The 25,798-nt window shown below is 41.4% G+C and overlaps 2 protein-coding genes across 2 annotated transcripts in view; both read left to right on the top strand.

The window, feature by feature from the left end:
* Positions 1 to 497: 497 nt before the first annotated feature.
* On the top strand, positions 498 to 3,069 carry LOC137796661 (transcription factor 15-like). The gene is made up of 2 exons (XM_068594714.1): positions 498 to 1,023; positions 1,877 to 3,069. The coding sequence occupies exons 1-2, from the start codon at positions 544 to 546 to the stop codon at positions 1,940 to 1,942; spliced, it is 546 nt and encodes a 181-aa protein (XP_068450815.1). The 5' UTR covers positions 498 to 543; the 3' UTR covers positions 1,943 to 3,069.
* A 6,937-nt stretch (positions 3,070 to 10,006) lies between these two features.
* Positions 10,007 to 25,798, top strand: part of csnk2a4 (casein kinase 2, alpha 4 polypeptide) — a 15,796-nt gene continuing 4 nt past the window's right edge. Inside the window, exons 1-13 of the mRNA XM_068594390.1 lie at positions 10,007 to 10,158; positions 12,177 to 12,461; positions 12,555 to 12,666; positions 12,754 to 12,855; positions 15,058 to 15,108; positions 15,339 to 15,398; positions 15,605 to 15,688; positions 17,228 to 17,338; positions 21,212 to 21,313; positions 22,303 to 22,403; positions 23,319 to 23,467; positions 23,566 to 23,652; positions 25,469 to 25,798. The exon at positions 25,469 to 25,798 is cut by the window's right edge and continues 4 nt beyond it. Coding sequence (XP_068450491.1) covers positions 12,361 to 12,461; positions 12,555 to 12,666; positions 12,754 to 12,855; positions 15,058 to 15,108; positions 15,339 to 15,398; positions 15,605 to 15,688; positions 17,228 to 17,338; positions 21,212 to 21,313; positions 22,303 to 22,403; positions 23,319 to 23,467; positions 23,566 to 23,652; positions 25,469 to 25,581 — 1,173 coding nt within the window. The 5' untranslated portion in view covers positions 10,007 to 10,158; positions 12,177 to 12,360 and the 3' untranslated portion in view covers positions 25,582 to 25,798. The remainder of the gene's footprint in view (positions 10,159 to 12,176; positions 12,462 to 12,554; positions 12,667 to 12,753; positions 12,856 to 15,057; positions 15,109 to 15,338; positions 15,399 to 15,604; positions 15,689 to 17,227; positions 17,339 to 21,211; positions 21,314 to 22,302; positions 22,404 to 23,318; positions 23,468 to 23,565; positions 23,653 to 25,468) is intronic.

Genomic DNA, 25,798 nt, shown 5'->3' with positions numbered 1-25,798 from the left:
AGCAAAAAATAAACTTCACACTTTAAAGGCAAATGTTATAGACTGGACCCACTAAGTACTGTCACATATTTTAGGACATATGTCTGGGTGAACCGCTGTGCTGCTCTGTGTGGAAGCATCTGCACCTGAAGGTCACAAAACTATCACTCCAAAGTCATCCTGTCCCTGACGTGACAGTTTTCCTCCCAAGAAACGTCTCTACTCTTATAAACCTGAGGCTCATCTGGGCAGGGGCGTGTCCATAACCCGATGCCTGCGACTTCTAGGACCAAAACATTTGGGAGGAAATCTGGGAGCCCCCTGCATGTGCCCCACCCACCCTCTCCTCCAGCTGAGGTAACCGCTATGAGAGCCCTCCTGACGTGATCACCACCACTCTGGACCGTCCACCCTGCGGGGAAGTGTCAGAACAAACTGGGGGACTTGTTACAGCGACTTCTTAAGCGCCGCTCTCGTCCGCATGCAGCTGTTTTCTGATTTGAACATAGGGGATCGGCTTCCCCGCCCTCCAGGGGAACACTTGCATATGAACACTGGCACATAATGGCTTTCACTATGCTGAGGCCGGTCTCGACGCATTCCTTCTCTTACCCCGGTGACCTGACCTTGATGTCGGACGACGAGGAGGGGAACCGCAGCGAGAGCGACGGCAGCACCGACCAGGGCTACGGCTGCAGGGGAATTCCCGGGGAGGGCTACGGGCGGGAGTCGGGCGGCGTGGTGCCGCAACGGAACGCCGCGAACGCCCGGGAAAGGCACCGGACCCAGAACGTCAACACGGCCTTCACGGCGCTGCGGACGCTCATCCCTACGGAGCCCGTGGACCGGAAGCTCTCCAAGATCGAGACACTCCGCCTGGCGTCCAGCTACATCTCACACCTGGCCAACGTGCTGGTGGTCGGGGACGGGAGGCAGGACTGGCAGCCGTGTCTGAGCGCGGTCTACAAGGACGGGAAGGGGGGCGGAGGAGCCCAAAAGCCCCGAAACATCTGCACATTCTGCCTCAGCAACCAGCGGAGAGGGGTGAGATATTAATTTAGTAAAGCGACGTTCACAGAAAAAGTCTTGAACAGTATCTTATTTTCCTCAAAGTCTCTCTCTCTCTCTCTCTCTCTCTCTCTCTCTCTCTCTCTCTCTCTCTCTCTCTCTCTCTCTCTCTTCATATACTGTAGATCAAATGCATCCATATTTGCAATTTCCTTTTAACTATTACAATAAGTCAGCAGCCCACTATTTCTCGTCTTTCCTTACAAAAAAGGGATCCCAGTGTCAATATCATTTGCAAAGTATAGGGTGGAATTATTAAATGTTTATGCCGAAAGTCAAATAAAACCTTTTCTGAAAAGATAATAATTGATGGATAGCAGTGAGAGACACCACACAAGTTGCACATTCATAAATGGCCACAACAAAAGTTTGGTAGCTCAGTAGACTACTGTCAAATATAAAATAAATAAGTCTGAATGTAAATTAATATTGTTTCCAAGAATGTAATCCACCATTAATTCTGGTGAATGAATGTGCATGCTATTTTATTTAGATATCAGAATTGAGAGATGAGAGCTTTCGGAGTTTAGTAAATTTACATCTTCGCTTGTTTGGACTCTTTTTTTAATTGGAATGAGCCTGTTTCACTTTGGAAGCTGGAATAAACTGCATGCATCTCAGAACAACATGGGCAATTGTCCATCTTGGCATGTCATTCAGATCATGGAGATACTACTGTGATTATTAATCCACTTTTAACAGCAGTGATTGCACTGAACACATGAATGTGCTCTTAGGAAAGTACATCAAAACAAGTGAACTTAGAAGTTGTGTTTTGGTCAGTAAATATGTTACAGATAGTAACAGTAACCTTCCTCTCTGTCCACAGGTCAGAGACAGACGAGACTGCAAGAAAATGCACGGGAGCGACTTGAGACAAATCAGTCAGCGGTGAAATTGTCTGCAAGGAGGATTGGACCGACTCTTCGGAACAGACTTATGGGAAAACCTCTACGACCGTTCCTTGAGTCTGACAGCAGCTCAGTCAGTGGAATTCTACACAATTAATTATCTTTCAGGAGCAGAATATTTATTGAATTTTAAAGCATGTTCTTACTAGAACCGGAAGAGACACAAGTCACAGTTTTTTTACATTGTTAATTTGTACAGTTTGAAATCTGTAAACCTCAGAATATACAACATTACACCATCTACGACCGTCCCTTGAGTCTGGCAGCAGCTCAGTCAGTGGAATTCTATACAATTAATTATCTTTCAGGAGCAGAATATTTATTGAGTTTTAAAGCATGTTCTTACAAAACATGGTAAAATCTGTATTACTAAAACGTGTGTTATCCCGAAACAGCATGAATAATGCTAATTCCTATTATTACTTAAAGGCATAATCCAAATGTAAATAAAAGGATATGTTTGCCACTCAAATTCAAAACAAATAATATGATGCAGCTATCTTTTTTTAGATCAGCCTAAAGTTATTCAATACATTCACTGATAACAGGTGTCAGAGGCCCGCTGACCTTCACCTACAAAAAGAAAGAGACTCAAAATGACCACAAAGGGAAAACAAAAAGACTACAAAGAGACACAAAATTATTTTAAAGAGATACAAACCAACTACAAAGAGATGCAAAGCCACTACAAAAACAACCACAGAAAAAGTAAATTAAAAAAGACCAAAACAAAACCACAAAAAGAGACTAAACAACTCTAACATTTGTGTGTTTTGCACACATGTGATTGTGGGGCCTATTGCATCCCTGTTCCTCGGACCCGTTGTCTCATAATCCGCCTATTATACAATAGGTCAAACTCTTTAGTCACATGTGAAATGATCAAAGCCTTAGCAGGACTACTGGACAGATAGTCCTGTCAGAGACATGAAGAGGCTCCTGGTGCCTATCCTCTAATATGGGCGACTGTTTTGGGTATAAGATACTGATGAGACTAACTCCCATGAAAGTTTGCATCGTTCTTTGGGTATAACTTTCATAGGATAGAGGATTTCAGGAAGCTCGGCTCACAAACAGACTGTAAGTGTAAAGTGTAAAGTGGTGTGCAACATCTGTGGACACTGTTTGCTTTTTCCCATTACATGTTGTAATCTACTTTGAAATAAAATTTATTTTTACATAGACGTGGCTCACTTGTTTGCTTTCACAAAGGCTTTTCAACGAATAGTGATTTGAATTGCCATTTGTGTGAAAACTATGGAATTCTAGTCTTTTTTTTTGTTGAAACATGAGGTTCAAGTTTTCAGAATTGTATGAATGGTTCAATTTTGTTTGTGTAAGTACGAAGGAGAGACACATTTTCTTTCCAGCAATGGCACCACAGTCGTGGTGTAATATTGCAAATATCAAAATATAAAATTTGTATTATCGATTTATAGTCATGCAGATAGTGTTGCATACATTTTTTCAGCTTTTGAGATCAGATTCTTGAAATTTCTGGCACCAGTCCGATACAATACAGTAGCATCTCTCTTCAGATACAATCTCCTATCCAAAGATAGGAGATATAATATATCTTTTGTATTTCGGTGGGAGCAGAAATCTCATCTCCAGTATTGTGGATCAATAAAAACCAAAACAACATAATGGTGGGGAAGTGTTTATGCCAAGGAATGTAATTTATATGTTCAGAACCTTTCTTAAAGGTCCTTAAATGCACATAGAGTTCATTTAAATGTACGACAGCAAAGTACAAACCACTTAACACTTAATGGCATCCGAACAGTTTTGAGGAGGAAACCTATATGGGGAATTCCAATGCAGGTTTGCCCCCTCCATCTTCGGATTGCCAAGGAATCTCGGCAGAGGAAGTAATCAATCTCTTTCTCAGCGGGTCTCTCTCTGGAAGAGTTGTATCCCAGCAGCGTGTGACCACAGTCAAGGTGGTAGCTGCACAGTGCCAGTTAGGAAGACATGAATCAGAGTCAACTCTGGGAAAAGGTAACGGCAAAACAGGAAGGACACAAATTAGTGGTGTTGGATCTATTGTGGTGACTGATGATTACTCATGGGGACTATCAGGGGGGTGCAACATATTATTGGAGCCGAGCCAATAAGATCAACCATGGACAGGAAGAAGCAGAGTTCAGACTTTGGTGTTGGAGTTGAGGAAAAGATGTGCGTGTATAAATTCACAAACGTGTGCATTCTCGCAAGTGACAGGTCAAACACGGAAACTATTTTTTCTATATGTGTAAATGTTCTGTTTCCATGAATAACAATTTATTCGATGTTGCAGACATTTGGAACCGCTATCCAGGAAAATACAGAAATCTGAGAGCTGATCTTTGGCATGATTCTGCTCTGGAAGTAAATCTCCGACGTTGGGATCCACATGTGGTGTTGATCAGTCACAGTTAATACTTCTGAGCACCCTGTGTCCAAACAAACACAGCTGATGATGAATTGATGTTACACAATCATTTTACATGCAGACAGATAGAAACACGCTTTTTTTATTTTTATGTATTGGATACAAAAATACATTTCAAAAAAAAAAAAGTATTTATGTATTGGATACGGGCTGCACGGTGGTGTAGTGGCTAGCACTGACGCCTCACAGCAAGAGGGTCTGTGGTTCGGATCCTGGGCGGGGGCGGGGTTCGGATACTGGTCTGGCAGGTCCTTCTGTGTGGAGTTTGCATGTTCTGTTTTCATTAGTGTATTATTACGAAACTAAGATTTGTTGTTCCCATGAGCTAAAAATTAGTTATTCATATACACATACAGTCAGGAGCTCTCTTAATAGAGTTCACAATGTTGCACCTCCATGTACCATAATTGGTGTATCTTGAGTACCTACCAACCCAAAAACTGTGAAAAAAGACAACCGTGTCTGTTTTCTGTGGGCTGTCCAGATTAGAAGACATGTAATGGTAGATTTAGGATTTCTGGATTTTTGTATTTCTACCACTGCATCATTAAGCAGCTGAAGTATACATAAAGTACTTACATACAAAGCTGTGCTTTTATCTGTGCATGGGACAGTGTTTATGATACTTTATGATACCTATAGGGCCTCTGTGTTCCTGCCATAACCATTCCTTTCAAAAGTACTTTTTAAAGTTACTTATTATCACAGTGGGCGGTACAACAGCCAAGTCACAGCCAGCTGGGTAATTTATCGCAGGTTTGACAACACAGTTATGACTAAACTGAATCCTTTAAATCACCCCTGAGCTGATGTTCTGGGGTACACCCCTCTGGAAGAAAGTTATTGCACTTGCAGTCCTCTGGGGCAGCACAAATAACTGCACAGCTTCCCAACTCCTACAGTTTCTCTCCACCTGTCAATGCTGAGGCCTAATTAGAAGCTGCTGTGTGAGCTTATCCTGCAGCTCCTTGGGCCAGGTGGAACCCCGCTCAATGGTTTCCAGAGGCCTGCGCATGCAGGAAGATGTTGTAGAGGACTTGAAAGGAAAAAGGCCTGAGCCCTCGACCCTGCCAAGGCCCTCTCTGTGGGGCCTTGGGTTCTGGGTCAGTGCCAGCTTTTATCATCAATGGGGCCCAAAAAGACCTGCATTGTCTTGATGCTTCTTCTAATTTGTGTGTGGGAAAAGCATGGCTGAACCGAACTGAGTCCCATTAAACATAACAAAAAAAATTGAAGATCTGAGGTAAATTCTTGACCATTTCTAACAATCTGGGGATATAGCACATTTAGAAAATGTACAAAAACTAGGTTCTGATGCTTACATGGACGTAGAAAGCTGAAATCATTAAATAAATAGGCATAATTATCTTGCATAAGAGACTATAGATCAGTATAGTCTTTGATCAAAGATACATTGCAGTCCAACAAAGCTAACGAGGGCGATAAAGGTAATACTACAGAGGGGAAACATGTAATCTTTTTGATGTTATTGGAATCCTTTTTATACACAAAAGGTAAATACGGCGCAACCACCTCAGACTGGTATGGTTACTTGTGTTGTGATATCCCCATTACAGGCCGGATATGAAGTTCCATCTGAACGTAAATTAATACGTCAAAGTCATCACTGGTGCTTTACTGATCCCATATGGTGAGCATTAGCCAACGACAGCAATGGGGCAAATAGGAAGATGCAATACAGTTCCTCTCCATCCCTCTTAGCCCTAAACAGACCCTTATGGTGCTGTAGCTCAACTGTTTGACAAGGCACAGACAACTTCTGCCCCCTCGCTGCCTCTTGTTCAACCCTGCACTTTCGAAGTAATTGGCATCGAACACACACTGGGGGCCCTTTTAATGAGACAGTGGCCTTTGATAGGCTCCTTCCAATTTTTTACGGTTGTTTTACATTGATAGGTGGAATTGGGAGCAACCTCACTCCTCTTCAGCATCCAAACAGGCATTGGCCGGACACAGTAGTGTGTGTGTATGTGCGCTTGTACATCGAGTTGTACTGATAAGACTTATAATTGACTGATAATTTAGTTATGGTACACTCACAATGGTAATTACTTTCACCGGGTTTGCTTGTCAAAAGACAAACATTTCCTTTCTATTTGCAGCCTGTGCACAGAACTGTTTAATTAAGCAATAAGATACTCAAAGCAGTATTGTTGTCAATAATGTACTGTTCAAGGGTGTTGTTCGCCAGATTTGATCTACCCGTATTATAATTAGAAATATACTGACAACCAATATAGACAAAGTTCAACGGTCATCACGTTATTGTCAGAAAGAGCTGAAGCGCCTCACATACCTCATTCAAATTAAAACGTCCTCTTCAGCATCAGTGGTCCTTGAAAAAACGTGATGAATATAATAATAATAACTTAATTTATATAGCACCTTTAAACACATTGTTTACAAAGTGCCCTTTAGTGAAGCAGAGCTTAGTTATACGTAAAATCAATACAGGTAAGCATTTAAGAAAACAGAAGGCAAAAAAGACCATGCCATGAAGGCAATGAACACAACAAAACCAAACACAAACAACCAAGAAAGCAAATGGAATTGAAAACAAACAAAAGCAGGTGAAAAGAACTGCATTAAAGGACATAAAAGGACGGCATCACTCATCAATTCAATAAAAATGGGTTTTAAGAAGTGATTTAAGAGAAGTCACTGAGTAAGAGCAATTAAGGGTAATGCAACTTTTAGTTACAATCATTTCATTCGGTCCATTGACAGCTGTGAGTACAAAAAATTGCCATGTTACTTGTTTACGTTATAATGATCATTTTGGGGGAGTGACTCTTGCTGTTGCTGACTTGATGCCTTTCTTGCTAGATTCAGCAACGTATGGAGTGAGTGCCGCTAGCTACTTTCTTTAGGACTGGACTGGATTTCTAGTTTGGATCATTTTGAAAGTCTAGCGTAACAAAAAACTCTAGTTTCTCAAGTTTACCAACTCTATCTTTAATAACTAAAAAATTTAATTAAACTTGAGCATGGAAGTTAATTCTTGACCTTGGGAATAGAGGTCAATTCACAACATTTAGGTGACGTGGCGGAACCTGAGCCAGTTTCATTTGCAAAGCTAAACTATATTAGGAGGTAAACCGTTGCCTTGAGATAATGTTCTCCTATAATGGAAATAAAACAAGAGAAAACCTTTGGAAAATATTGAACATTTCAATTATTAAAAGGAACCTTCATTATTGTAAATCAGAGTTTGGTTGGAGTTGGCTGTCTACTGTTGTCCAGCAGAACCAATATCACTGACATATCAGTTTGGCCGAGCACTGTGTGGTCAAGTGTTCCGTGTGTGCCGACACACTCTCCTCTCAGCAGAGGACACTCTCGGGACTATTATTCCCCCCCCCCCCCCCCCCCCAACATGCAGCGGGAGGAAGTGGTGGAATGACCTGAAACATTAGTACAGACAATATCAGTGCACCGGAGCAGGGCTCTGATTGCTCTCCACTTGGCTCCTGCTCCTGCTCGTCTTAGGGCGGCGGTCCATCATGCCGAGGTGAAAGGTGACTAATCTGAGGCCTGATTTCTCTCCCTGTCAAAATAATACTACAATATGTCTGCACAGACTGCTCTGAAGAAGGAAAGAGGCAGACTTCCGCAGCAGCCTGACGTCCATCGCGATACCAAAATCTTTCTTTGCAGACACATATTGCTTTCTTCCTGTTATCTTGGCTGAGTGAAATACTCTAATTCTACAAAAAGACATTATGCTTATTTAATAAAATCACCAAACAATAAAGTTGATTCTTCAGAAGGGTAAATACAGTTCAATCCCGTTTTTTCCGACATTTAATTAAGCTGCACCGTGCACTTCCCTTCAAACATCGAGTTTGCAGCAGACTTATAGCAGGTAGCCTTTGTTTGGCAGAGAGATTCATAGGAGAAAACTGTCCCCTCAATCAAGAAACACACACACAAAGGAACACTTAGGAAGTTGTGACTCTACTTGGAAAAACTCTTCTCCATAAAAAGGAAGCCTGTGGATCTGCATTTTAACAAGACATGAAGAATGATTTTCAAAGCAATAAGTGTGGTTGTTCACTGCTCGGAGCCTCTTGTAACTGGGAGATGGATGAGAGGAAGAATATATGTCTAAAAACTTTGAACCAGTTTCAACACCACTGGCAAATGTAGAGGATATCCTTAATCAAGGCCCCCAGAGAGCACGATGAATAGTCTTGCTGACAGAACCCTGCTGCCCTCAACAACCTCCTGGACCTGCCTGCTGTGTGTGTGGAGAAGGAGTGTGCGAACACAACACCACAGACATGTGACTTTGTTTATTGTTGAGCGATGCCAAAAGGAGTCTGTCGCCATTTAAAATGTGTCATTCATCCGATAATGGCTTAGTGGTTGCAGGCAATATAGTGGGATATAAACGTGTCATGTTTCTGGCTAATACTGCATTTATAAACATCAGATTAACCTGTTATTCTATAGGTGGCTCAAGGGCAGAGATTTGGATTACTTTTTTATTTTAATCAACTTTCTTTAAGAATATTTACCATGTGATCATGCAAAATATCCTCTTGACGTCCCACAAAGCGTTCCCCCTCATTATATAATAATTCCAGTCTTATAATAAGACTTTGATACAAGGCTCCCGCATCACACCCACATTGTCACAGTTTTATACTGAGAGTCAGAATTGTTCATTATTTAAAACAATTAAGGATTGCTGATAGTTGAGCAGGCTGAAGGAGCGTTTGAAGTTTTTGAAAGTTGTGGCGCCCCCCTTTGGAAATTGTGAAGAAAGAAAGGAAATCAATGTTATTTATCTTTATTTGGATTTGTTAAACTATTGTAACCTTTCATAAATGACAATGATTAAGACATACATGATAAAGAATTGCATAAGCAATGCAATGATGAAGACAAAATGTATTAACCATGTTCTTATACTTGTGAACATGCAGCCTTTCCTTTTTGCTAGGCAGTAACAAGGTATATCTCATTTGGCACAACTTGTTAAGGCCTTTTCAAGATTTTTTTTTCAATTTCATAAAGAAGACATTATAATGCAAATGTTATAAAATACAGACAGATACTCAGTGTTTACTGACCTACAAGCCACAACCTGCCTAACTATCGCAGAGGGGTGTCTATGACCGCTTATCTGGGCCATGACCCTCCGAAAAGGCCCCAGGTATTTCTTTAGTTAGACCAGTGGTTTTGGTGTGGCTGCGGGACTCACCATCATCCCTGACGACTTAAAATGTTCAACTTAAATTAATTTAATGAAAAGATGGTGCATTTGGAACTTGAGATAGTACAGAACTCATACCAATATGCACAAAAAACTAGTCCGAAATATTCCCTTTTCCAGTAAATTAAAAACCCCAAAGTGCATTTTAAGGAAACAAGGTAATACAGACTGATCCATCGGAGGGAAACGCAAAAAAAAAGAATTAAATCTTGCTGATTGACTGGCCAGTCAAAGATGTTGCACAGTTTGACTCCTAGAACACGCCTAATGCGATGGAGTACAGACGAAACAAAATAGAGTGACAGTTACTACGCTTTTTAGGAGGTTGGCAACTGCGCAGTGGTTTGTCTCTCCACGGCCTCCGTCGCAAAACTCGACGACGTAGTGGTCTGCCATATTGTCTCTGATACAGCAGAAATCACACACTGACAGGCACACACCGGCGACGGAGGGAGGCGAGGACCGTTTGCTTGACGAAACTCAGCTAACGGGGAAGCATTTCGCTCGAGAAATTGATCAAGGGGGTAAATTATCCACTCTTCTCTCGATAATGCTGACTCCCGCTCTCTGCGGAAACTAGCGAGCTTTCACTTTAGCCATGCTAGGGTTAGCGGGCTAGCAACTTGGGCCCGCCTCGAGCCGATAAGTTACTAACACCTTCTGCTCTATTCGTGTCGTGGGGATCTAGCTAACGAATAAGCATTTGCTTTCCAGTAAGTCATCGGATACTAGAGCCGGTTTAACCGCTCCATGCAATACAGTCCTAAATTAAAAACAATAAACATCTTCAGTTAGCATGCGGATGTTGACACAACGTTATTGCGAATGTCGGTTAACGTTACATTTTTAGAATCACTTAACTTAAACGTTAACGTATAATGGGACGTCGGCTTAACTGAGCCACTTAAGTTGTGCACCTATCATTGCAGCTGTAGATGGAAGACGGCAGTGGGAGCTTTTGTGAAAGTTGCGAATAGATTTTAAATTAGTCCTGATTGGTCTAACGCTTGTACCTTTAACGCATATGATTGCTGGACTGAGGAGTCGATCCAGAGTTCCCGTGTTGCATGGTGTTTTTTTTTTTTAGAGATTATAGGCAATTATTTGATATTACTCGAGACACAATATTCCGATATTAACGTAACTTTATTGAACACTCGTTGGGTCTGCAGTAAGCAGCGTAACGTAGCTATAAAACAACACAAATACGCATGTAACGTTACATTGTACGGGGAAATTATGGTCATTGAAAACGCTTGCCTCATACATAAATACATTTAGGACAATGACAATAATTTGGTAGAGTGGGTACAAATTCTAGATATATAACGTATAGTTTGTATATGCCATAAGAAAAAAAACGTAGAGCATATATGCGTTTCTTAGTATTTTAAACATGTACATCAAGTTTTCCGTTCAGTGTTACTTAATTGACCAAAGTCAGAAAGAGATTAAAGTGTTCAGTTGCCCTGATGTCAGTGGTGTCATTCAAATAATGGATTTGGCTGTTTGAATGAGATTAATAATTACACAGCGTTCGGCCCTACTAATTGAACAGGTTGTGTCAATACTTTTGGAAGTCAGTGGTGATGTTTTAAATAAAATGTAAAAATGAACCCTCAACTAGAGCTTAAACTCATTTCAGCCACTTCTATGTTGTTTTTTGTAGTTTTGTTAGTTGCCGGTATACAGGCCTCCACTTAATTGTTTTTCTCACGACAGTCACAAAAAAGTTTCAACTGTAGTCTTAATAAACTTTTCCACAATTCAAAGATTTATATTTATGCGCTTCATTCTAGCCCTTCATCAAAAAGTCAGACAGCTGTTTTAATGACACTAATATCTTGACAACATTTAACCACGGTTGAAGCTTCACCAACCTCTGCTTTGTATGGGCAACTATATTCGTTCAGCATTGTTTGTTTAACTTTAGCCCTCATACTTTGTATGGATGGGCTTGTCAATCTGACAGCCGTAACGTTGGACCGAGTAGGACCATCCGCCGTGGATAACGATAACGACCAATAGAATTTTTTACTGAATAGAGAATAAACTTTCATCATGTAACTCAATGAAACCTCTGTACATAAACTGTTATCTCAGGTGCTGCCATTGTTACCGGCTCTCCTGCTGCTTCAACTTAAACTTGTTCAGTGTAACATCCTCGTTGAAGAATGCCTTCTTCAACGAGAAGGCATTTATGCCAATGCCTTAGTCACATAATATTTAGTATATGATCAGCGGTAAAACTATTTAAATTAATGATGGTTAAACTGTTTAATAAATCCTTGGTTCACATATGTGCCAATCCGTGGTGGTGGAGGGTTGGGTCCGTAAGGATAACGAACAGTTGCGCCACAGTAGACTAATTCTGATCACTGATTAATCTTCTAACGCACAATGCCAAACATCCGCTACCGTATTGATTTGTGGATTTTCTGTCCTTGTATGGATTGAGACACTGCTGACACATGTGATGCATCAATCTTTATCAGGAAATACATTTCTCTAATCCTTAATTTCCTTTTCCACCTTTTGTCAGCTATCCCACCGAGTCCCTGGTGGCCCCTCCCCCCCCATCCTGAGGAAAAGTCCTTCCATCCCAGAACCCCTTGCCCTTTTGGGATCAACCCCTACCTTCCCTCTTCTTCTTCCCTCCCACCCTGGACTCTGATTGTTCTCCGCTGCAGCAAGATCTCCCAACCATCTGTGCCAAGCTGTCGGACATGTCAGGACCCGTACCAAGCCGGGCCCGAGTGTACACTGAGGTCAACACTCACCGGCCCAGAGAGTACTGGGACTACGAGTCCCACGTAGTTGAGTGGGGGTAAATAACTTGGTGATCCTTAAACAACATTTGCAGCCTGCTGCTTGACATCTGCTCAATCCAGCTGATCTATTGTTGCCTTTTTTGTCCCAGAAATCAGGATGATTTTCAATTGGTGCGAAAACTGGGGCGTGGCAAGTACAGTGAAGTCTTTGAGGCAATCAACATCACCAATAATGAGAAGGTAGTGGTGAAGATACTAAAGGTAAATATATACATAAACTTGGATCAAGTCTGTCGTTCTTATCGGGTGGTTTAATCCCGTCTGCTTAACTCTTCCTCTTCCTTTTAGCCCGTGAAGAAAAAGAAAATTAAGCGTGAGATCAAGATTTTGGAGAACCTACGCGGAGGTCCTAACATAATCTCCCTCATCGATATAGTGAAAGACCCCGTAGTAAGTAGTGAACACTTGACACTTTGATCCTCAGTACCGAAGAGGCCATACTTAAATGCCGGACTTTTAGAGCAACACAAATGGAGGATGGATGGATTGTGTTTTACTAGCAGACACTTCATTGTCTCGTGAGCTGCGACAGAACCCGCAGCAGTGTTTGAGTTTGGAGACTGGATCCACTTCCTGAAAGTATATCTACTTTACTCAGTTTGCTGAAGTAGTTGAGGAATCGCTCTTCTTCATTCAACTGCAGCTTGATACTTTTCAGCATATGCTGTGTGATTGTTCTGGAAGAATCTTTCAACATTAAATGTTTTGTTTGCTAATTTATCAAGCAGACAGGTCAGCAGCAACGTTGGCAATGAAAGCAAATTAATACGTCCACACAGAATTAAACTCTTTACTTTTCTCTGACTTTTCTTTTTTAATTATTTACCGTTGATAGTTTACTGAGGGCGAAGCTCTGTGAATCACAAGTAGCCAGCTGCATGGAAAGGTGCTTGACGGCGACATAATGGAATGTGACACACATTTTGGTAAAAAAAAATAAACAAAATAAACGGTTCCCTTTTAAGAGATTTTCCACTTGGCAAAGACTCAGGGAGCCACAATCGACAAACAACATAGTATACATAATAATACAAATATATTGTGCAAAATTATTTTTCCGTATTGGAGTGTAAATTGTGTCTTTCCTAAACTTTGGTCGTGACTAGTCCTTATGGACTCTATGCAAACCTACGCTTTTGTTTAAATAATACGTTTGTTTTCCTAATGACATGATTTATATTTTGTGTGAACAAACTTATGTTGTGTATGTTGGGTTTCTTATTACTGTACCAATAGCGTGGGGAGCCCACCACCTGTGCAAGCTTATCCTTTTCATTTGGGAAGTATGTGTCTGTAAGTACATAGCCATCTGTAGCTGAAAGTTAGATGCATCTATGTGATGTTACACAGCCTGCTTCGATGTTGTGCCAGGGCTTACATTTTCTCACTTGAGGGGACAGCAGTCATCCTGTTTGTGTTTCTTTGTATTTATCGTTGACTGAAGTTTCAAAACATCAGTGAAACGGTGAAAGGAAACGTGCAAAAGTGGAAGAGGAGGAAGAACCCCTGTATCCACAGTGTATTCCTGCTGTCCCCCTCATTTGCTCGTGCTTTAGTTGAGGTCCTGGGACAAAGATTATCGTAGGTGGACAGATTGTAATCCCCTCTGAGGCAAATTTGTAATTTGGGGTTAATACAATCAGTCAATCAACAGAAAATAAATCAATGATTTTTAACATTTATTAGGTGTCAAGGAAAAGGAAAATGTGGATTTGGTGCCACTATGGTTGTATTTTTTGCTATCTTCCGCAATTTATTAAGTAAACAATTAAATGTAAAGACAGACTTGCAAATAATGAATAATAGTTGTGACCCTAGCTTTACCTTCCCCCATTGTTAGTAAAGATCCTGTGCCTTAGGATGCACCCTTTGTCTTTCATTTAAACAATTGCTAAAACAATGAGTTGACTAACTAGTTAAACAAAGAAACTGTTGACTGCTGATACTTAATACATCTCTAGGCATTTGTGAAGTGAAAACTCTCTTTGGCTTTTCCCTATTGTAAGCTAAAACATTTAATGTTTTGCTCATACAAAGCAGTTTGACGACATCACATTGGTTCTGGCAACTTTCGACTTTGACTGGTTTATAGAATATATAAAACAAGTGGTAGATAAATTGTGGTGGTTGGTTAGCTGCAGCTTTAGTTCATGCTGTAATCAACAAGTGACTATTTGTGGGTATGGTCAGCAGACTACATGTCTGTATTTAAAACATTTAGTGTCAGAACACAATTTACAAGCTAACAGTGCATAGCATTGAATGGAAGAAAATACGCTTAAGCTACCATCAACTCTGCTTCAATCTCTGTTTTGGTAATAACTAGAATTAATCGATAAATATGGAAGCTCTGAATGACTAGCTTCGACGTTGAAGCTGGTAAGTCTGTTCACAAGATTCAATAAGAGAAACTGGAGTTTTTGAAATGTTGGTGGCAAGCAACAGCTGTGGTCTGAAATGAATAGACATTTGGAGACTTGGCCACTGTGTTGTTTACAGTGTGACTGTGCGGTTAGTTTGCACAGTTTGTATCGGTGCCTTAGCTTGTTACAGTGCTTCAGTCAAATCGATTAATTTTATTTATTTTTTTAGTCCCGGACGCCCGCCTTGGTCTTTGAGCATGTTAACAACACAGACTTCAAGGTAGGTAACAGTTTCTTCACTCTAAAAAGTGTGTGTGATTGTGTGAGTGAGAGAGAGAGGTGGGGGGGTAGAGAAAGAGAGAGTCCGAGACCAGTGCTATGCCTTCGGTGCCAGAAAGTTAACCGTCTTCTATCTTCAATCGCTGGCACATTTACAAAGCTCTGTGTTGTGACTTGTGTGTCCACTTTTACTGTAAGGCAAAAGCTCAATGACATTGCTTTTTTCTCTAGCAACTGTACCAGACCCTGACAGACTACGACATCCGGTTTTACATGTATGAGATCCTCAAGGTGAGTCCTCCTCGGTTCAGCTACCTGTCTGCTGGTAATGTTTAGGTCGGTGAAGCATGCAGCCCTTAAACAAGACCGTCTGCTCTGACTTTATTTTTCTCTGCTGTTTTGTACATGCTTGGGAACTACTACAGTACCAAGCCTCTGTTTAGGCCAGCAACTGTGTGTGTTGAATTATAGACAACATCTTCTAATATTGTTTGTAGGCCCTGGACTACTGCCACAGCATGGGGATTATGCATAGAGATGTGAAGCCACATAACGTGATGATTGATCATGAGCACCGCAAGGTGAGTGATTTTTATGGTCACTTTCACACCTATCCTGTTTGGTCCGGACCGTTCTGTTTGATCCATTCCAAAATGACTTTGTTATGAAAGTTACGTGACGAATACAAATTTGTCATTCATTAATGTATGCATTGCCTTTTAGGAGCTACAAATGTACACAACATGTAGATGAAGACCAAAAAGCTAAACTAGTGGGGGAGTCAGACAAAGCCGATTGTGCTCACCAGTCACCACTGGACTCTACTCAGAGATGAGTTCATTCATCAGTGATGAAGCATCATTCATCACTTCAACATACAATTGTTCACATTCTCTCTCACAGGCAAACCCTAGTCTTACAAAAAGGGATGATAAAGGTCCGGATCAAATGGAACCATTGGTGGCTTTATTTATAGATAGTAGGGCTTTGGGGTATACCCCTTCAACAGTTTAACCGGTATACCAGTTTCAGGATTGCATACGGTATGAATTTTTCATATACTGTCATAGCAGTGCTTAGACACAACATCTGTTGCTTCTCTTCGCCAGTAAGCACATTTTATTTTTCACAGTTCAACACAGAGTGCTCAGCTAAGCTACTTACCTGTCAGGGTTCCAAGTTCAGTCATGGTGCAAAATTACACAACCAAATTGCATGCTGGGACAGGCAAGTTGCCTGGCGGCAAACAGCTGTTTGTGTGGCGTGTCTTCTGGTTTGTCACCGTTTCTTAATATCCCCGAATGCATTTTGGCACCATCAAACGGGGAACAATGGCGGATGAGAAGTTATAACTGAAAGTTGACATTATCTGAATACTACTGTTGTTGAGTCACAAAATGTAATTTTAGAATGATTTCAGGCGAGAAGTTAGTTGTTTAAGTTTCAAATTGGTGTTTGATTTGTCCAGAATCAGCCTACTTAAAGAGTTACCGACAGTTTGAAGTCCTGCCAGCGGGACCTATGAGCCCGGTCGGCACCGGGCCGTCAGCACTATGCTGCCGGCTGAGAGCAGCCCGAACTCGGCAGGACTTTTTAAAATTATTCGCTGGCTGCGATTTCGCCGAGTAGGTTATGAGGATCTAATGAGCAATCTTGATTAGTTTATTTATTCACACTAACGTTACACCAGTTTTACCGAGGCAAAGGTTAAGATTTTTAACGTTAGAGTTTAATTTAACTTTTCAAACCACAGGCTGTTTTCTCAATACCAATACAGTAATATGCTGTATTCTTCCAGTATGTGAGCTATAACTAGCATGCAATTCGACTTTGTAATTTTATAAATGTACAATTATTACTGTTACAAACTGTCACAAAGTGTTGTGTCGGTGTTTAACCCTATTAAAGAGCGTTAGTTGTGGGCTGTCAATTGTTATAAAGTTAAATATAAGTATCCCGCTGCCCTTGCTACATTAACCTATGAAAAAATAAAGTTGTTCTCTAGTTGTACTCATTCAATCAATAATGTCTGACAAATAACTAAAAGTTTTTATTTTCTTGTGTTGAACACTGATTCGATGCCTGATTGTACATGCTAAGTGCTTTATTTCTGTCTGCAGTTGCGTCTTATTGACTGGGGTCTGGCCGAGTTCTACCACCCGGGACAGGAGTACAACGTTAGAGTCGCCTCCCGCTACTTCAAAGGACCCGAGCTCCTGGTAGACTATCAGGTACGACTGTGAGCTAGTATATTTTGGGTGGAGTAGACATGTTGTAGGTAACTGATGAGTGATAGTGGAGATCGTTCTGATATAAATATAATTCTATTCAGAGACCATATTTTGTTGGGATCACACCAGGCTGCAAAGCTAAATGGGCTTGATGCGTACTATAGGGGAGCGTATGTCCCCATCCCCACTTACTATCCCTTACTTCTAACGACCTTGCGTTTACCACACCTATTTTCACACTCTGGCCTACAATTTAATCTGTAAAGTTTTGTGACTGTATGTTAAACGGTTTAAATATTAACGCAATGGCGTTGATATTTAAATATAAATATGTCCACAGACAGGCATGTCAACACCTGGCAAAGTTTTCCGTGGTGGTCCTGCTACAGGAACACACTGTCATGATGATACATACATACACTAACTTACATCCATGGCCTGTTTAAGCATCAGAACACCAGCTAACTTACATCCATGGCCTGTTTAAATATCAAAACACCAGCTAACTTACATCAATGGCCTGTTTAAATATCAGAGCACCAGCTTACTTATAGCCATTGTTTGTTTTAATATCAGAACACCAGCTAACTTATAGCCATTGTTTGATTTATTATCAGAACACCAGCTAACTTGCATCCATGGCATGTTTGAATATCAGAACAACGGCTAACTTGAATCCATGGCCCATTTGAAAATCAGATCCCCACGGGGTGATCGATTTTTCAGGTATGAGTCCCCAGAGGGATAGAGAAACGCACACACACACACAGACTGACTATGAGTCAGTGACTGCAGTTAACAAAAAACAAAAACAACAAACATACACTTTTATTAATCCCCTTGGGGAAATTCTTCTCTGCATTTGACCCATCCTTGATGAAGGAGCAGTGGGCTGCCCTGTGAGGCGCCCGGGGAACAACGAGGGGTTAAGTGTCGAGCTCAGAGACACTTCGACGTGTGAACTGTGGGGGGATTGGGGATCAAACCGGCTACCTTTTAGTAACGGGACGACCACTCATCCCCCTGAGCGACATCCGCCCCTAAATAGTCAAATAATAAAATAAACCAAGCACACCTTGGCGTGCCACGGGCACCCCCAGGTGCAGCAGCAACTACAGCGCTGTGGCTTGTTCATGATTAAATACGACTGCAAATGTAAAATAACATAATCAGCATTTCACTCACTATAAACCTCAGTGGGAAGGGGGTCATCAGTAAGTCCTGAGATTCTAGGTTTTAGGTGAGACGCAAGCTTAACTGAACAATCACAGCGCATGTTAATGGTCACGCTGGCCTTGTGACCAATCACACTTCTTGGATCTTGAGAAGGCTCTTCCTTGTATTTTAACCAGGCTAATCTTACATGGATAAAGATAAGTGAATTGTGATTGGATAAATAATGCTGTTTAACGGGTCACAAGACATCATACATGAAGCCTGAAGGAGCAGAGGAACAGATGAAGGCATTTGTGCAATGAGAAAATTAGCTCACTAATAATAATACATGTAGTGTATTTGTGAGAAACAATTACAATATAAAAAAGAAAGCTCAGAAGCTCTTGCCGACCGTCCTCTGCTTGTAGAAAAAAAGACGCCGATAGACCCGTCTGTAAAACGTGCTTTAAAGCAACACAGACAAAGGGAGGTAACACGTCAAACATGGCCAAGCACCTTTCAAGCAGACAACCCAAACTTTTTAAAGAGTTTAACGAACGACAGGTAAGCAAATGTAATTATAAACATGACAAACCCCAAGCTCACCCATGTACAGCCACGAGTAGCATTAGCCTAGTTTGACTACAAGCATTTATGATCATGAGGTGCAGTAAGAGATTACCTAAAGTGTACCAAATGAAACACAATTGATGCAAAATGGTGACATGCTGGTGGAGCGTGACGGTGGATGTTGAGCTAATTAGTTCAATATTATTAAGTGCATTTTTCAATAAAGGGGAGAAATTACCCTATAATTATGTGTCAATCTTTAATGTACCCATATAATAGCTTTAGGTTTTTTTAATGCCATTTGTCAAGTGTTAAAAAAGCTGGGCAGAAACAAGCTGGTCAAAAAGGGAACCATACACATGTTTTATTTACTACTATTATAGATAAATATACCAGTATCGTATTTATGGTATCGAATTCTAGTATCATATTGTAAGTATCGGTATCGTGATATTAATGGCAGGTACCGTATCGAAGTCATAATTTTGGTATCGTGAAAACCCTAATAAGGACACGCAGATGGCGTTGAATTCCTGGAGGGAGATATCGGTGAACGTCGGTATGCAGGTCGACTCTACGGCCGTTGCGCCACCTACTGTTCTGGCGCACGGGAACTATAAACCAAAACGAGTTTGTCAATCCGACTGCGTGGCCAGCCGCAGTTGTAGTTGCAGGAGTATAATTTGCCCTTAACTTTCAATCTGGACTTGAAGCCTCGTTGCAGAAACAGAACAGAAAATACCTAACAATACGTGCTTTCACGTCAGGCTCAATTTGTCAATTCACGTAAAGGCACACATCGCCCGACGGAGTTGCCATTTTTATGGCTTTTTCCCAAGTTTCCATCCAGTTACTTTTGCGCAAGTGAAAGACATTGATTTTCGCTCGGCGAAAAAGCTCAAGCAGATTATTGATGAGTGTGTCAATGAAAACGTGCCCACAACCCGATGTATCAACAGAAACACATGAGAACAGTCCTAACGCTCATACGCGAGTGAAACGGAAGTAAGTTAGATGCATTATTTGAGAAGCTGGTCAAGTTGAAGTACAAGCCTGTCATGTTGAGCTGATAAACCATATTCTGAAATATTAGTCCCACATCCAACAATAAGGCACAGTACAATAATCACAAGACTTGCCGTTTTGAACTGAAATTGTGTCTCCTTCAGGATATAATGGTCATTTCTAAAGAAGAGCGGCATAAAACACAGCAAAACAATGCCGTGCATGGACCCCAACATGGCCGCCAAAGCTTGTTCTGGTTAGCTTAATATAAACGAGTCGCCATACTATTACAACTTGGCATTTTTCTTCCAGGTACCTTGGTGCCCCGGCCCACTAGATGCTTCTAAAGTACTGGCAAATGCCATGGCATCTCGTAGAATTAATGGCAAATGCTTGTGGATGCCGGGGCATCTTTTAGATGCCGGAGCATTTAATCCAGATGCCGGGGCATCTGAGGTGTGCCCATGCGAAGACCTTTGACTCACTGAAAACGGGTCTGTCACCAGTGTTCTAAGAGATGCCGGTGCCACAATTTAAAAACTAGTGGCAAATGCCTCGGCATCTCGTAGAATTAGTGGCAACTGCCCTGGTATCTGAGGTGGTAACCGGAAGTGCCACTACATATTTAGTGGCAGCTGCTTGTAAATGCGGGGCATATGAGGTGGGAACCAGAAGTGTCGCCGCTTGCAACCATGTATGCCTCTATAAGGGGCCTGTGCCATGATTTGAACTTGTCCTCTCTCCAATTATCATGGTTCTGTTATATAGTTAATTATTGCAGTCTTGAGTGGATTGGCTGTTACTAAATGGATGGTTATGTTGTGGGAGAAACCATCTGAACTCGCCATTAATAACATTTTAAGTCATAGTTCTCTCCCGGGGCACTTTTCTCTTCAATAAATGGTTTTAAAACATGTTTTTTATGATCAGCTGAATCTTTATTTTATGCTGCAGTTGCATGGTATATGTTTTTTTTCTGATCGCCAAAGGGGAATTGCATGGTTCATGCATTTTTCTATTAATGATCGTCATTGCTCATTTAAACAGTGTTCAGTTAGATTTCATGGAGTTACAGCTCATTGAAATGTTGGTATCTCTGCTTTCATCCTGTCTGTGCTCTGAAACCTGTACCATGTGTTGCAGATGTACGACTACAGTCTGGACATGTGGAGCTTGGGCTGTATGTTGGCCAGCATGATCTTCAGGAAGGAGCCCTTCTTCCATGGCCATGACAACTATGACCAGGTATACACTGGTCTCTGTGTTGCTACCTGATCATAAAGGTAACATCAGAAGGCTAGGTTTAAGGTTGTGCAGACATGAAAATCCCTCACCTTTTGGCAAAATTTGCTGTTTGGAAACCAAAATAGGTGACCTCCATGGAATGTGTAGATTCAATGAGAAAAACAATTTTTGGGGGGCTATTAATAGTCAGTGAACTGCAAACAGGTGCACATGCCAGAAGGGAGCGCGAGATTCAGTGAACTGCGAACTGCAATTCAGTGAATTGCGAACAGGTGCGCGTTCCAAAAGGGAGCGTAAGTGCATGGTAATATAATATTTTTTGATAAGGCAGAAGGTAAAGTGATCCACCGTTTAATCAATAAGCAGACATGCCAACCTGAACACAATTTGCGTAGCAAGTATGCATTTTGACTTCAAATCAGCCTAAAATTAATTTTAGACTAGTTGACCAGCACATATTATATGCAATGCAATATTCTGCATTACGAGTATTTATTGACTTGTGCCCTATTAGTCGTCGTCAATTCCCATCCCCCCCCCTCTTCGGTGTGAGACCCAGTGACAGGCTGGCATGAAACGGCTTGCATAATACTTAGTAAGGAGGCCATAATAATTTTGGACTCATGGCTGAAGTTAAGTTTCTCCAGCTCTCCCCAGGTTGGCAAAAAAAGCATCTCAAAATGCATCAGATTGATGCTTTAAATTATGGAATGATTACATTTTACGGGGGAGCATGCCCCCGGACCCTCCTAGAGGGATTATCCTTCTTACCTTTTTCACCCCTGACCCGTTTTCATGCCTGGTTGTGCCATTCTCTCCATGATTATTGTGGTGGCTTAAAAAAAAACGACACCATGCATCGACGTGGATGGCGTTTCTGCCCACAGATCTTGTGAGAGTGGTGTCTTTTTCTGTCTGGGTTCAACGTAGATTTGTCTGAAAGGGTGACCGTATCTCATACAGTTTGTTCCTCGTTTGTGTTCTTGTAGTTGGTGAGAATAGCCAAGGTCCTGGGGACTGAAGACCTCTACGACTACATCGACAAGTACAATATTGAGCTGGAACCTCGCTTCAACGACATTCTGGGGAGGTGAGAGATATGCCTGCTTTTCATTTTTAACTATTCTTAGCACTTGTGTTGAACAAAAACAACTGCACACTATCCACCCGCACGTCTAAATCTAGGGGTGGAATACAATTGATTCCGCATAGTATCGCAGTGGCAATATTGTATGAATACACAAATGGCAAGTATCAATCTTTTAGGGCGTATTGCGACTCACATGACGTGAGAAAGCACCAAGGCTGAACTGTAAGTCGCATATTTTTACAGAAATGTAGGCCAATTCTACATTCAGTAAAAATATGCAATTTGAAGATCTGCTTTGACGCTTTCTAGTTGCTGGTCTGAGAATGAAACATGTCAACAACAAACCTGTGTTTAAATCGGCTGGATGGCTGCTATAAAGTACAGAGAAAGAGGCAAAAGGGTTCCATCACAATACATTGTGGTGCATTTAAGCTCCATTTAGTAAAAATAAGCATTAGATGTAAGTAAATTATAACGTTGCCATGATGCGTTTAAATGTAATCTTGTAAAACATGTCCAACTCCCGTTGTTTGAAGATCAAGCAACACAGCAACATCAAATACTAGAGAGGGAATAAAAATAATAGAACTTCCTGACACAGGGTCAAAACGACTTCAAAACCATTAGTCAAATACTAAATTGTTTATCAATAAAAATACCATCTTTTATTTCCTGATCCCTTGAATTCTTGTTTTGCAAATAACTACTAGAGATGACTTAAACTTAATCGCAAACTGCTTGCAATTGTAATAATATCGTATCGTTATCAAATCTCACTATGGGGCCTCTGAGAGTTTAGAGTTCATCCCTGCTCCATGCTTCCTTGATTTCTCTTCATTGCAGCGGTACGTCTGTGTCCACCTTCAGTGTAAATTGATGTCTGAATTAAGTGTTATTATCTGTCTCGGCCTCTAGGCATTCTCGTAAGCGGTGGGAGCGGTTTGTCCACAGCGAAAACCAGCACCTGGTCACCCCGGAGGCATTGGATTTCCTGGACAAGCTGCTGCGCTACGACCACCAGGCGCGGCTCACCGCCCGCGAGGCCATGGATCACCCGTATTTCTGTAAGCCGGCCAGTGTTTGATGCTTATAAGAATAAATTCAGTCTATGATGTCAATGAGAAAATATGTGCTTTCTTTCTTTCTTGTTCTGTTCCTGCAGTCCCCATTGTGAAAGATCAGTCTCGGGTGGTCGGAGCCAACCTGCCCAGTGGGAACACAGCTGTCGGCCCTGCCGGCATGATCACTGGTAGGAGTACACACGCCAGAAAGTGATCACGCTCGAGAAAACATTTAAGTTTCATCAACATCACTCCATTGTGTCTCTGCTGTCCTACTTTAGAACTTTAGATTTGATCCCATATCCTTATAATTCTTTCTGTTAGTACTTTCCTCTACCAATACTGATATTTTAAGACCACAGGGAAAGTAATCCAACAGGTTTGAGATGGCCACAGTGAGAAACGAAAGCCACCGTTACAGTTAGTTGTTTTTTTAAGCATCTGACATGTTGCAGAGCTGCTTCCTTGTTCAATATAGACCAATTAAAGTAAAACAGTCTAACGCATCATACAAGTCGGAACAGTTTTGCAGAAAACTTGTAAAAAGACTGGATTGTAACATCCAATATATCATAACATCCAATTGTGATGAATAAATTACTCGCTCCTCTGCCCAGTTAGAGAACTGCTCCTGCAGAGCAGCAGCCAGACTGAGCTCTTACAAGAGCTACGCAACTTTAATGTTTGATCTACAAGATCAAACATTAAAGTAAAATAAATTATGTCTTCATTCCTCATCTGAGATGTGAAAACATCACATTTCCCCACAGTCAAAGCCTTTTTTTAATTTATTTTTTGTGATCACATTTTTATTGATTTTCTAGCTATGCATATAAAGAAAAGATGTGCACAATCCATACACACACTGTCAAATACATGATGAAGAGATAGTGTCACTAAGGCGCCCGCAAGAAGGGTGATAGCCTAAATTTAATGAAATACCATAAAAAAAATGCTTTCCATTTGTAAGCGTGCTACTGTATATCTGCTGCCATCTATTTGAACCATCCATTTCTATTATTGACTATAAACTGTTTTAGCTATCTGTTGATACATTTTCCTCCAAACAAAAATTGAATTAATAATTTAATCTACGTTAATTTAATTTTTGTATACAGCAGCAGGTGATTTATAAACTCATGTTCACATATCAAAGTGCAAATTAAAGGTTGATGTAAAATATATGCTCCCCATATTCTTACAGTGTACATGGAGTGTATTGGGGTAATTTAAATTTATTCTGTAGCTGGAGCATAGTTTAAGAGGGATATTGGTCTATGGAAATCATTGGCGGGCCGTGGTTTTAGACCGAGGCCTTCAATGAGTCCACATCACGGGCGGACTGGGAGGAAAAAGTGTCCCTGCATTCGGTTTGTCACAGACCGAATGCACTGAAACACGCAGAGAAACAACTCAATACACGGCATGTTCATACAGTCCACCCGCAAAGCCACTCCCTGTGGACTCCCCGGCACAGCGCGGCGCACTGTTATAATTATGAAATAGCTATAACTTTGTGATTCTGTTTAGGCCTTTAGAGAAGGCTTGGAAGGCCCTGACGGTTTGGCCAGATTCTGGTGACGGCTGGCTGTCATCTACATGTAGTCTACTGCCTGCACTGCAATGACTGGAAAAGTTATCTTCACTTATTCAATGGAATTTAATATGGTAGCAGACAGACAACTTCATAGCTTTGATTATATTTAGCCACTACATGGACAGAACATTTTCAAAAATAATGTATGCTGACTTAAATCCCAGTCGAAACACACCAGGTGCACCAAACAGTGAAGTCACACACGCAACAGGGACAGGTTTGCTTTGTTGTTATGTTAGTGAGATATGATTGTTGTTGTGCATTCAGGGTAAAGGGTAGACTGCCTGTCTAAAGTTCAGAATTAATCAGATTTATTGAAGTGACTTGAATTGGGTCAGATAGATTCCCAGTGGTGTGTTGGTAAATACTTGGTGTTTGTAACTGTCCCTCTGGCTCTTCTCCCTTAGGTATCTCTGCCTTGCCAGCCTCCACTGCCCTGGGACCTCTCACTGGTTCTCCGGTCCTATCTGCTGCCACCAACATCCCGAGTACCCCGGTGCCCGCTGCCGCCCCGCAGTGACTCACCCCTCTGCCTCTGGGCAGGTGCTAGACAGGGTGCCACTCTGCCAGCTCCTCACTACATCCAACATAACTTCGGTGTGACCTTACCCCCCCCCACCAACCTCTCGGCCAAAGGACGCCGCCGTCTTAAGAAAAGAACGATTGCCCCTCCGTTCCTTTTCCTTCTCAAATGAACTTGTTAAAGTGACATCTGAAATGAATGTGCTGTTTAATTT

This window comes from Clinocottus analis, unplaced genomic scaffold (genome assembly GCF_023055335.1).
Source record: "Clinocottus analis isolate CAN_PGR_092001 unplaced genomic scaffold, fCliAna1.0.p SCAF_3, whole genome shotgun sequence".
NCBI lineage: Eukaryota > Metazoa > Chordata > Actinopteri > Perciformes > Cottidae > Clinocottus > Clinocottus analis.
Note: the sequence above shows the minus strand (reverse complement) of the source record. Positions and strands in the feature narration are given on the sequence as shown.

Coding starts and splice junctions, on each gene's coding strand:
- LOC137796661 (XM_068594714.1), top strand. CDS start 544: ATGGCTTTCACTATGCTGAGGCCGGTCTCGACGCATTCCTTCTCTTAC. Junction 1,024..1,876: donor TCAGCAACCAGCGGAGAGGG/GTGAGATATTAA, acceptor CTCTGTCCACAG/GTCAGAGACAGACGAGACTG.